We start from the raw sequence: 14,576 nt of genomic DNA, 5'->3' as shown, positions 1-14,576 counted from the left end.
GGCTAGCGGATGTAGGATTGACAGAAGATGCGTGAGATGATGGCAGTCGGCTGGTTGACATGACTATGCCGGCCATTTGTGTAGTAACGGTATGCACCATTTAACATGTTTACCATTCTTGTTATGTAATAAGAAGAGATATTTTCATTAACCAACTTGTCATGTTATGTCAACCGACAAGACTGTGTAATCAGTAGATGTCATCATTGTGTTCTAATGTTAGAACTTTCAATTATGAAATGACTAAGTTTTAACTTAATAGATATATAATTCGCTATAAACACTGAGACGTTAATGAAGTATTGGGCTATTCCAGATGAAATCCATACACCTCATTCTCTGTACATAAAAAAAATATCCTGGATAGCATTTTTGACCACTAAACGCGTTTATTTTCGTACTTGACGTGTAAAAGTGTAGTTGCTTACGATTAACACTAGGCCTATATACAACGCGTTTATATTACAGCGGTATTTTTCATAACAATAATTATTATTAACACTCCCAACATGCTTATCAGCACTTAGCCCTGCCAGAGCAGTTCTTCTGGGGTGAATCAAACCTGCCTGGTTATCAAATTAACCAGTGACAACGATATCTCTGAATTAAGGTGCTAATTGATGTCTTTATGTTATCAATTTAATAGCACCTGTCAAATTCAGAGATAACCTTGTCACTGATTAATTTGATAACCAGGCAGGTTTGGTTCACCCCAGAAGAACTGCTCTGGCGGGACTTCCTCTTTAACATGTTGGTGTGTTGATAATCGTTGTGAAAAACGTGTTTATTTTATGATATGTGCAGGGTTCAATGTTACCATGGTTACGTTTGTGATCTCCCTAAGAACATGAAGATTTGACCTAAAATAATAACATCATCTACGATGGCAAAGTTCAATAACTTCCATTAAACAAGCATAGCTCACAAGTAAAGTTGAATCAAATTGTAGGGTAGGCCTATGAGTTTTATACTCAAAGGTCATTATCATGTGGGTTTAACTTAAAGGTGGGTGACCCGATTGACAGCCTCATCCCCAACTTTACCATATCAAAATGCAGATGTTGGTATCAGGAGAAAGCTCATATTTTTCTCACCGAAGATACCATCAAAAAAACTGTCGAATTAGTCTCGACTGTACGTTTGAGACTCAGGAAACGACAGTTTTTTTGATGATATTTTCTGAAATGCACCGATTTGGAACTCCTAATTTCAATATGTTAAAAGGCAAAATATGGTCCTTCATTTGATATATCAACATGCATAATAATACGTGATCATGATAATTATCATCAATAAAACCACTGTAGACTACCAATATAATGCTGTATAAATGGCAGTAAAATTCCATAAAGGATTATTAGTCACATTTACAAGAAATAGGCCTACGTGTTCTTTTTGGATGAATGCTTGAGAGGGCGACATTTTGTGTTATAGGTAAATTTTAAAGAAGTTGATTTTCCAAATACCGTAAAACCTCGTCTATACAAGCATATATAGTGCTTCTGATAAAAGCTAAATTAATCCAGGCGCCATTATGGAATTAGAGCAAATAAACTACTGATTCAAGCACATACAAACAAGAATACCAATCTATTGTATTGGCATATTTACGTATGTATCGTATTAATTTAACTTTCAACAAAAACACTATGCTTGTAGACGGGGTTTTACGGTATATCGTTTCACCTTCCTTTACAGAACTGGGTAGAGATGAGCATGTTTGAATTCTAGTAAACGGAGATGTGCTATTCCTGTTAAAATCCATACACCCCTTATGGAAGATATGACCTTAATCTCCATAATTTCGAATGGCGTATTCAGGTAACCCCATTTGAAATTCACACTCCCTGTTTGGGAGATTAAGGTAATATCTTCCATAAGGGGTGTATGGATTTTAACTGGAATAACCCAAAAACAAAACAATAAAGAAGACACACATACAACAATAGTCATGTTGAATTGCTGGTAAGCAATTATATAATTATTTTTTAATTCATGACAGCCTCTTTTCAAAATGTATACAATAATTCATTGTGTCCATATTATATGCATTTACAACTTCATAATTTACAGAAAATAATGTTATGAGTAATTATAAACAGAGCAGATCTTTCATGATATATAGCAATAATAATAATACTTTTCCTCACATGGTTCAAGTCGTAACAAATTATGTTCAAGACCAAGTACTAATTAAAATTTGGTAATTGATTAATTATTATTAAAACTGACTCATTAACCAACTAAAACAATAAAAGGATGTTGATAATGAATATAGCTTCCAGTATAAGGAACTATTTTTCCGGGAAAGGAATTAACAAATTAAAAAACAAGATTTTATTAACTTGATATGCATTTTGGACATTTTCAAAACACTAAATTGAAACGTTCAACTTGACAATAACTTGTTTATTCAATTTTAATATTTTGTCAAATTTATTACTTGATGATATTGTTATGATTGATAACATTGAATACCATAATCAAGATTATTATTTATGTAAACTTTCAGGACGCAAATTATAGAACAACTTTCTTCATACATAAAAGAGTTTGAACAATATTTTGATGTTTTGTTTCTCACAGTCACTTGACAATGGATAAAGAAAGCAAAATAACTGATTTTTATTGTCACAATCCTGAACATTTATGACTAGAAAACTGATAATTTTTGTATTATTATTAAGTTACAATATGCAGTGAGCATGAACTTGAAAATCAAAATCATGGAAAAGATTATAATCATGATAATAGGTATATCTTGTGTAACCACAGTACTGCAACTTTCAAGAGTAAGCTTTGATTCTTACACATGCATATTATAAGGGTATTTAAAAATCCCTCTTAAAATATGATCTGATAATTCAGACAAAATTCACTTTTCAAATATTTTTGTATACATAAAATTCTCTTTAAGAGTATCCGATAAAACCAAAGTATATGCAAAGAATTATGTACATCAACAAATAACACAAACATTAATAACACAAAACAGTTCGTATTTTTCAAATACCACATTTAAATATACAATAAAATTTTATCAATTAAATAGAATAAACATGGTCAAAGCAAAAATGCTTGTTAACCAACATATTTCTTTAGACATCGAAAAGGTGTCTTTTCAGTTTCTTTCAAGGCATGGAACAAGAGTGTCAGACTTAAGAAAAATCTTCTCGACAAAATTAATTTGAAGATATCGCCCATGACTAAATTTTCCTCCCCGTCGCTGAAGCAACATCCAAGAAAACAGATTTTATACTTATTATAAGCTATTATATTTTGCATTATATTTTTCATATGACATTTTCAAAAGCATGCACCCCGCTTAGTAAATATGAATCCAACTCACAAGTCAATATACTCTTTGAAAATTTGTCGTGGAAAAAGTTCGATTTCCAATACAGAGTTTTTAACTGGACTAATACCTCTGGCTATAGGAGACAGTTTGACAATAGAACACAGCAGCATAAGCGAGATAATTCGTGCTATTTGTGTAATAACGGGAATAATAAGGCTTTTATCATCAGCATCCTCTTTATCATATTTGCTGTTGTATTGATGTGTTTCGTTGACACGAAATTATGACGGAGTAGTGAGAAATATACTATGATGTTAGTAACTTAAAGGAATCCCCGAACATTATAAACATTTTACTTCTAATAATTTTACACTGGTTGTATCACTTGAAATGCATAGACCCTGCTTCTAACTCTGCTTCATTGTCATTAATTAAATAAGTTAATATAAATCAACCCAGTTAGTTTAAATGCTTGTCTTGTTTAGTTTCGACACCAACTTGATATGATTACCATTATTAATGTACAGAAAGATTTCCGTGAATAATAAACTTACGACGCTTTTTAATACATACATGTTGTCCAAGTATTATTATCAACATGTTTTTAATGTACACAATAACATCAAACTTGACAACAACCCATTTGCATTGAACCAAACACCATCAACCAATATAGTCAAAGTGACTAATATAATTATCAGTTTCAGGGTGATTCTCTGCATGGCGGTTATTTTTGGGAAAGTTTGTGCCATCTTTGATAGATATTGTGCAATTAAAATCATGGTGCTGGCGAGTCGTTGCGTTTTTTTAGCCAAATAAATTTGTTCACCTAATACACTGCATGGACTAGAGAAAACTTGTTTGGATTCTCCCAGCAAGCAACGTGTGTATATAGTAGCCTTTGGGATGTTAAAAAACTTTTGATTCAAAAAATTTGCTTGGCATAGTAAACACAAACAGGGTAAACCAAACAGTAGCGTTGAATAACAAGACACTCAGTCAACTTTGGCATTACAGTGGGTTACCCACCATACATTGAGCTATACGAAAACAAGTGTTTTGCTTGCTAAATACTATACGACACCCATTAGTGCCATGTATTTAAGAAGTTTACCCTTCCGCGATAATATTACATGGCGCACAAAAGAACCCAGAATCTTTGCTTTTCTAACTCCCCTGTATACTCATTAGTAAAGCCACAGTGCTAAACTCGGCAGGCCTAATGCAAATTTGCATATGATGTAATATGTTTAACTTGCAGAAGGCTGTGCAAATGGTGCACAGTGAAAGTGCGCAAGTGGTTGACCAAAAAATCAATGAAATATTTTTCAATTTTCAAAATTAAAATTTTGTAATGAAAATTCGGCAGTTGTTAAATTTACATATGCAAACTTACAGTGTTCCTGCTTTAATTAAATAATATTAAGACGTCACATATTTCTTGTCAAGTTTGAATTTTACACACAAAAAGCCTCTAAAACCATGAAAACATAAACACGCGTGTAAGATATTCTTGAAAAGAATAAACATGTTGAATATTTCTTTAACTTACTTAATAAAGTTTTTAATTTCAAAGAACAATTTCACTAACATTCTGAAAAGTTATGTAGCAATACAATTATTAAGTTGATGCCTTTTTATTATGAATTTATAAGATTTTTTGGCAAATTTACAAACATTTTTCCAGTCAATAAGCCCACGTAGAAGGTTAACATGTTTGAAGTACAAATATTCAAAAGAAAAGCCCTTCGGCATTGTATAAATAGCATAATGAGTAGGACCCTAATGGCGGGCCACACGGCTTGTTCATGCAGGACTCTTGTTGCCCTAAAATACACACATTATAAAACTTAATATGGCGTTGACCAGTTCATTGCTTATAATATGTCAAGTTTGGAATTTTTCTCTCAAAATTTTGCATAATTTAATATATTGCGAAACAAACGTATCTTTCAGAAATCATGAAATGCAAAGATATGCATATGGTGTATAATTTTTAGCACTATTTTAACACAAGTCAGGATAAGGCCATAGGCCCATAGGCGACATCTGCAATAATGCAGAAATATAAACACAACTTTTCAGTTTCGCGTTTTCTGGAAGATACACTTGTCATGTTTCATTTTACAAGTAAAAGAAAAATTCATAACTTATAAAAAAGCAAAATTGATCAACATCAGAACATGCATAGTATATTACACGTGAGTAATTGGAGGTATAGGCTTATGATTAATAACAGTATGTTCAGTTCTACGTAAAATACGATTTGTGAATCTTTTCCAAGAGTCTAATGTTTTACCACTCCAAATCCATACGCCAGATGTAATACCAACGACAAGGCACATGAAATATTTTAACATAAATACCGAAAAGTCTGGTTTTTGAACTGCAGCGCTTTTACATGACGACGAACAGTTTGGCATTCTTTCCCAACTCTCACGCGAGTACTGTTCATAAAAATAACATCCGATTACAATGGTGGCTGGAACTGTGTAAAGTACTGTGAATACACCGATTCGAATCATGAGTTTTTCAAGTTTGTCTGTTTTGCTTCCACCTTGTTTTATAACATTCCTTATGCGAAATAATGACACGAAACCAGCTAATAGAAACGTAGCTCCAAACATTAAGTACACAAACAAGGGCGCGAGTACGAATCCACGTAATGTCTCTAAGTTCTGATTACCTACATAGCAGATACCCGACACAGGATCTCCATCTACCGAGCTAAGTGCCAACACAGCAATACTTTTGATACTTGGGATGAGCCACGCCGCGAGATGAAAGAATTGAGAGTAACTTGCAATGGCTTCACTTCCCCACTTCATGCCTGCAGCCAGGAACCACGTGAGCGAGAGAATTACCCACCAGATTGAAGAGGCCATTCCGAAGAAGTAAACCAGGAGAAATACGGAGGTACAAACAGCAGGACCAGTACTTTCATATCGTATGTAATCTCCGTTGCAGGATACTGCTTCTGGTCCGACAATAAGTCTAATGATGTACCCTAACGACACAAGCATGTAGCATCCACTCAGAAATATTATAGGTCTCTCTGGATATTTAAAGCGTTCCATATCAATAAGGAAAGTCATGACAGTCATTAGTGTTGATACGAAGCATAAAATTGACCAGAGTCCAATCCAAAAAGATGCAAAGGTACGCTCATCTTCGCTAAAGAATGCACCAGAACATGCGACAGCACAGTTTGATACATTGCCAGTTGTAACACGATTGTGGTATGGATGAGATTCAGGTACTTTCAGAAAAGGTGCGTTGCATTCACATGAACAAGTTGGTGCGTTGTTGTGAGAATGATCCTGGTTGGAGGGTTTTGTAAGAGCTGGTATTGTCGGTTTTGGAGTCTTACTTTCACTGGTATTAAAATCCATGCATAGTTGATCGGAACGTCCAAATTCAGGAAGATCTTCGCATTTCATTCTTTCGGGCCATGCAAACCCATACTGTCTCATCAATGGAGCACATCCAGATTTCGCTCTCTCACAAACAGAACGACATGCTGGTAAAGGTTTATTATAGTTGGTCACACAAATTGGCGTATACATACTGCAGAGGAAAAACTTCAAGTCTGCCGAACACTGAATTTCAACTAGAGGCCAAAATTGATGCACTTCGAGTCCGGCTTCTTCTTGAGAGTCATGGTTAAATTGGTTCGGCATATATGTCATGTTATAGCCAATATCACGGCACATAGGAATAGTAATAGGTTCACATTTTACATCACGAATACCATTGCACAGTCCGATACAAGATAAGAAAATTAGTCCAAGCAGTATCTCCAGGCGCTTAGTGGGAGCCATGATGCTCACTTCACCACCACACCAAGTATATACCAAGAATGCATACATGCACGCTAAAATGTTTTTGCTTACTTTGGTCTCCTTTGTGTGTTCTCTCGAAAAGATGTCCAAATAACAGCCGTCCCTTACTCAAACACAGTTCAATTCAGTGCTACCATAACAGCTAGCTGGCTACCGCGAAGAAAGCGTTAGTGAAAAGTTCCTGTTTAAAGTTTCCTTACGGCAAAACACACGCACTCGACGACCTAAAAAAAAAAAAAAAAGAGTGACACAATATAATTCCACCATGCACAAATCGGCAATTAGCATGAATAGCATGTAGGTAAAAGCCCCATTTAACACTCGAGAAGATATAGATTAGTAGAGTCGATTGTGAGTTATAACTTTCACCACTATACCATGTATACTGGTTGCCATGTATCTTGTAACTGGAAATGTACGTCTTCTGACAGCGCGATTTGTATGTTTTAGCGATCTTATCAGGCCAGAGGCAAAATTCGAAATGTTGGGATTTCACCAGTTGGCCTCGTTTATGTGTTAAAACGTGTGACAGACAGACAGTGCAGAGTGCCAACCCTCTCGCGGTTAAAAGCCTATGGGCTGTCAATTACTTGTCAACTCATTATGCGCCTATTGACAACTCGAGTAAACTGTCAATCAAGTAATCGATCTCTCAATTAGGGGATATGGCGGGGCGTGACGTCACTCATGTCATGCGCACCATGGCGGGTAATAGTATTGTTGCCACAATTCACCTTAACCATACAATTGGGCTTTTATTTTTCAGCAAAAAATATATCACATTAATTGCAGCCAAGCTGAGTTTATGCCGCTCAAAAGTGAGATGCAAGTTCATTTTTTGAAGGTGTTGACGACACAGAAAGCGCAAATCGCTATTTTTATGCGACTTGGAGTGCCTTAAATTTACAATATCAAATGGAACGCCTTCAATATCTGTTTTATCCCAACTTGAAAAAAAAACCTGCTATTTTGCATTAACAGCCGTACTTCTGTGTGAAAATACCAGCAACTCTGACATTATAGTGAATATATGTGTGACTATTGTAATGTTTGGGTTTGGGTTAGGTTTATGTTAGAGTACTCCGCAAACCCCTTCTGGGGTTTATCTTTTGTTTTCAAGTGTAGTGCTCCTTGAAAAACTGAAATGGCTCGATCAAACTCTTGAAAGACGTTGCTTGTCTCTCTTATAACATTGAATAAGTATTTATTTAGGGACATTATTTGTTCCTGTACCCCTTGTTAAAAAATAAGCATACTTTTTACCTCTTTTCACACAACTAACTTTCAAGTGCAAAACCTTGAATAATATTATGTCAATTTTCAGGTTATTGCCACAACCAAAATGTCCGTCACTATCTGCCAGATCAATGGTGTTCCCTCGAGCTGTTTTTTGATCAAAAGAAAACCTTTTAAGTAATTAGTACTTGTAGTTTTAAAGTTGTAAACCTTGAAATGATACCCTTTTGTATCTCGTAATTATTATCACAAACCCGTTTTTCTATAAACCAAAACGCTATCCTGTTGATCCGCGCAGCCTCCTGGCAAATATGTTATTTGAAATGATTTGAAAATTAAAAATTAATACATAACCAGTAATTGGAACCTGTTTCCTAAGTAGGGCCTACAACACATCGAATATTTCTTAAATAAACTATTAACCACGACCCAAAAACGTATAATACATCTGATCATCATATTGCCTCTGATCACGCCGTTTGTCCTCAAGCCGTTTCCAATTTTCTAAATTTAATAGAAACTGGCTGACAAATTGGTGAATTGTTGGAACCATGTTCGGAAGATTTCTAAAGGAAATAGGACATAGTCTTTGTCGCAGACTCTGTCCAGGAATGAACGGACGAAAGTGAAACCACGGTGACCAGCGGCGGTGTCACAGATCAGACCACAGCACAGACTTGGAAGAGTTCTATACCCTAAACTTTCTAAAGCCTTAATTTGTCAAACAAAATATACCTCGGGGTCATTCGATACCGGAAAAGCAACGGGCTACCATATTAACCCGCCGAGTCGAGACGTTATAATCAAGTTAGACATGTTAGATGGACATATAAAATACACAGTGGTATCTTAGTAGGGATTCCGTCGTTAAAGGATAAATGTCATGCAGAGTTTGTCTTCTTTGACTTCTAGACAAGTTCAATGTTAACTCAAGTACATAGCTTAGTTTAGTCTTCCATAAATGTTGTCATTTAACATGACACTGCTTGAATTACAGGTATATAGTGCATTAAAGGGAACTTGTTTGTTATCGACCTTTAGCAATATTTATATAAATTGTTTTTGTTACTTCATATTTTTTAAATCCAAAGTCGTTATTTCTTGCATGCGATGCACTATATTATACTCTCACATAATTACGAGATATTTCTTATGATAATCTCATATCCTGCACGGTACCTGTCAATGAGATAACCTCATATTCTAATAAATCTTAATATATTTTGTTGACTTAGTTCATGCAACAAGGAATAAAAACCAACCAGATGCCTACAGAGTTGATATTACTAGATACACACATACCTGTAGTTTTTCATAGACTGTTTTTAGCCCTTTAGCTTAAAGTTTTTAAACCCATCTGACATAAGAAGAATGTGCTGAGAAGGCTTGACCTTAAATATTTGTACAGACACTAATATATGATTTCACAAATGTCTCAAAAGATGCTGAAAATATCTAAACCCACACTTTTATCTAAATATAGGTCTAAATTGTACCAAGGGCATAATAAAGTGTTAAAAAATCATGCATCATTTAATAATTCATCGAAATATATTAGAGCCCAATCGACATATTTTAGAGAACGATTAAGGATGTGACCTCCCTATCATCATTTATTCATATCAAATCTCTTGCATACAAATATGACATATTTAAGAATGGTCATCGTTAGAAGATCTTACTCCTATTCTTTTCAAGGCGCCTTGAAGACAAACAATGTTTTCATGGGCGATGAAGCGAATGAGTGGGTTTCTATAATTCATAGTTTTCTGGTTGGATTATTGGACATGTTGAATCTCTGTTGGGGTCTGGTAGCATCATCATGATCATCCATTAACGCAATGCATGCAGCATTTATCCACGTCCCATCCGCTCTGAAAACAAAAATAAGGCTATTTTAAGAACCACTGACGGGTGACTGACCAACGCTAGTATTTAGTACTCGATTATGTTTTAATGATTTTTAACAAACAAAAAAGTGTAAAGAATACACCTCACCCCTTCCCCTGTTGTAATCTATTTGTTATTTCTCTGCATGTAGTGTTTCAATCCATATGCGCATGTAAATGGTTACGGACATTAACTCCGTGGTACATTATTATGTATCCATGAGTTAACTTGACGCAATGTGACAAGGATGACAAGCGGACAAATTGGGCTCAACCTCGGGGTCCAATTAGGCTAGATTTATGGTGTAATGACGGGACGTCATACTAGGCGATGACACGTTGTTATCATTGGCCCACGAGAGTTAGGCACATGAATTGTAGGCCTATGTAGTGTTGGTATGTGATGAGATGATTGATGACTTTTAAAAAACTGACACATTTGGCACGTACGATTCAAATACGGTTTGTTGGTATAGGCATATTGTCGAATGTATATTTTTAACGCAGACTGCAAACACCGTCTATATTATGCCTATAATATTTATTCCAAAATAGCTTTCAAAATAAATGTAGGCCTTACCTTACAATGCTAAATATAAAACATACCTGTACCTTTGTCTCCCGTAAAAAGTACAGTACGGTTGCATGGCATATAGGGCTTATACGACAGGACTATCTGGACTTAGTTTATTTCAAAAGTTTTATCACCCCTATCACGTGTCTTCTGGATAATGTGAAAATGTGAAAATTACATAGGGCTGAAAGATCGGATGCCGCAAAGCTAAATGTGTTTAAAGTGGGTTGATTTTTTCTTCACACAGTATGGCAGGCCTTCAAACGTACATTTTGGCTCTGATATTGGGAAATTTGGAAGAAACTTCACGAGTAGGGAGTGAGATTGGTCAAGATCATTCAACCATGATGGAAATAGCATGTGACGGATTCGGACCATCGTCCTTTCAAAGATCGATTAGAATACTGATTTCATGTATCATTTAGATCCTATTCATTGATCTATTGTCTGTTTTAAAAGTTTAAGAACCAAATGAAAATATTTCATTTAGTAAACCAATTTTGATCAGATATTGATCAACATATTGAGGATTATTGCAAGATGGCCTTGTTTGCAATAGCTGCCCTATAGATATTTAACTTAAATTGACAGTTTTGCATTCTATATTGTACACAATTTATTTAATATCTAACAGATGACACCTGGCAGCTATAATTGGGCTATTCCAGAAAATAGATGCACACCCCCTATAGAGGAGTTCGGATATCCGGACTTTTTGTCCAGTCGTGACTGTTGGAAATCCAGACTTTTAAAGTGCCCAAAGGCAAAAAAATCCGGCAGAAAAAAATAGTTTAAAATCAGAAATCCTCAATATGAGAGCTCATTTTCAACATTTCCGTGATTTTTCCTTCATTTGATTGGATTTCCAAGCTTTTCCCAGTAATATTGGCAACTGGAAATCCAGTCGTTTTCAGAAAGCAAACTTGGAAATCCGGACATTTCTTTGATTGAAAATTTACTCCTCTATAGGGGGTGTGCACCTATTTTCTGGAATAGCCCAAATTTGCAGTTGCACTGACACCTCAATAAGGATAATGATTAATAATATGAGAAAGACGTAGAGTGTTCGATTGATTAGACATTTTTATGACGAAGAAAAATATTGTTTTATTGTCGTATTTTTAGATTGAAACATTTGTAAAGTGTTGAAGTGATCGATAGATTGCTCCATGTAATATTTTTACAGCAACGTATAGACAGATTTTGATGTATACGGTTTTATAAGAACTTATTATTGACAAACAGGACATTAACAATTAATTGACAGTTTTGATTCATATTTTCACGTTTGATTATTGTGGACATAGATATTTTGTAAGCATTGTGCATCGGCTGAAGTCCATGAGTATCCCATTTTAGCCTTCAGACCTGTACCTACTGCCCATTTCCTTAATCTTAATGAAATTTAGTGGGATTGACAAGCGAGGTATAGTGGGATTGACCACTGATGCGAGACCAAAAATGTCAAGGTAATTTTGGGGTCATTCTGGGTCATCCGGGGTCAAATCGCCATAAATTGTCACAGGTTCATGAAATTTGATGGGATCGACAAGGTCAAGGTTATTTTGGGGTCATTCGGGGCGAAATCGCTATAGATTGTTGCAGGTTCATAAAATTTGGTGGGAAGGGCTGGATGGAGCGAGCCGGGGGAGCGAGATTCTAATTTAAACGGACTGAAATCTTCCACTAACCAACCAAACCAAGAATTCTTCGGTTTTTACAAACCGCGAAAGACGGGTGACCGCCTATAATACGAGCCTATTTTAAAATTCTCTTATCTTATAAAACAAGGTTCACCTTTAATATCGGCATTCATTTTCTTTTACTAAAACATTGGGATGTTCCTGGCTGTATATACAAACAACGTTCATCTGCCACAGTAATACTTTGAATATAAACATGCCAGTTTTATGAACCTTTAAACATGCCAGTTATTCAATAAACTTTCACCACCAACAGTGTTTACATCTGTTAACGGTTTGTAGTTGACATTGTCCCATGTGATGAAATAAGTAGGCGATGAATGATTGTATCCTCAGGAAACGCTATACATGAGCCAAAACTAGCCTCACCTTCATGGGAAAGTTCATACAATCCCCGTAACAATCATATCTCAACATTTGACCTCAAGTTTTGGATTATGAGTTTTTGTACTCAATACATTTAAAGGTCATTGTATGACTGTAGAAACATATTGGGGTTCAAGAACTGTGCACTGATAGATGAGCATGCTTAAGATGCTAATGTACACATCAAACAACCTCATCTGCCAGGCAAAAGTTCTCTGACCCGAAATATCTTTGCAGCCTACATTCACAAAAATGACCTCTGAATGTATTAGGTACAAAAACTCATACTCTTTCAACATGAGGTTAATTTTCGGAAGTTGAATACAGGTTATGGATTCTGTCATTGGATATATAAGATCATTAATAGGCTCAGCAAACTGTACTCATTTACAACATTTTGTTCCCATAATGCAACAAGGTATCTCAACTGTTAGTACGCAGTTCTTTAACCTTCAATGGAATGCACATTTGTATAGAATGACCTTTGAGTATGTGTTCCTAAAATCATACTCCACAACTATAGAGGTCAACTTTTGAGCTATACCGTATTTGTAAGAATGGATGTTACTGAACTTCGTTATCGAAGATGAGATCATTTGGGCCTATAGCATACACTAATTGCTAGGCATGTTTGTACTATTTTTGCAATATTTTCGAATAAGTAGGCCTGGGGCTGCAATAGTCACCCTAGTCATGAAAACGTCATACAGATGGTAAATTTTTTAATAAAAATGACCATAATGAATATCGTAGGACCGAAAAACACAGATGGTTTATATAAACATCACGACAAGGAAGCTGCGTTCGACTTTATTCAGTTATTATGGTGGTTTGCAATAAATGAACTGATGGCTGGATACGGACTAAAGACAATGCCCACACGGATCATAAGGTTTTACTAGACTGTGTCTTTTGCAGCGGAAGAAGTATGACCTATGCATACACAAGAAGGAAGACCATCTGGGAGTCTTCAATATCTTCAGTATGTTTGAGAGTCGGAATAGGAAAAACATCTGGTGATGTTGTAGGTGCTATGAAAATAATCATTCATGAATGTCATCTGGTACAGCTGGCGATGAGTGTGGCTGGACATGATTTCATTTCATTGTTGCATGTTATTATGAAGTGATGATTGTATTGCATATGACTACTTTCACATATGAATGTATTTTTAAAAAGTCATATTTGTAATGATGTTTGTCAAGTTTGTTTGATTATAGAAATAAAGTTGAATTGAAAGATATGAATATGGAACAAAGAATATTATACCGGAGGGGGTTCTACCTGGTTGAAGGTATACGGGGGATGTGCCACGGTTTTGGGCCAGAGGTACCTTTTCAGCAATTTTGGTAAATCGATAGGTGGGTTTTCAGTGGAGACCAATCCGCCCAATCGGGCGCATTTGGGCAAAAGCGCACAATTAGGGCAAATGTGGGTGCTTTTTGGGTGTTTTTGTGGAAAATTGGTATACGGATGGGTGGCAAAATTAGCAAAAAGTAGGTATAGAGAAAGTCAGCATCCGAAAGTTTGCGTGGCACATCCCCGTAATTTTTTTTTCGAAGACCCCCCCGGCGACGCACGACACTCTAACCAATTTAGCCACAGAGGCACGCTGCTGGTGAAGAGAGGAATATATAAATCTATACAGGCTGTATCAAAATGTTTGGT

General features: G+C 35.7%; 1 protein-coding gene across 1 annotated transcript; it reads right to left on the bottom strand.

Annotated features, from left to right (window-relative positions):
• Positions 1-1,949: 1,949 nt before the first annotated feature.
• LOC140167938 (frizzled-5-like) lies at positions 1,950-7,362 on the bottom strand. The gene has a single exon (XM_072191232.1). The coding sequence runs from the start codon at positions 7,165-7,167 to the stop codon at positions 5,494-5,496; it is 1,674 nt and encodes a 557-aa protein (XP_072047333.1). The 5' UTR covers positions 7,168-7,362; the 3' UTR covers positions 1,950-5,493.
• Positions 7,363-14,576: the final 7,214 nt, after the last annotated feature.

The sequence above is a fragment of the Amphiura filiformis genome, chromosome 13 (assembly GCF_039555335.1).
Source record: "Amphiura filiformis chromosome 13, Afil_fr2py, whole genome shotgun sequence".
NCBI lineage: Eukaryota > Metazoa > Echinodermata > Ophiuroidea > Amphilepidida > Amphiuridae > Amphiura > Amphiura filiformis.
Note: the sequence above shows the minus strand (reverse complement) of the source record. Positions and strands in the feature narration are given on the sequence as shown.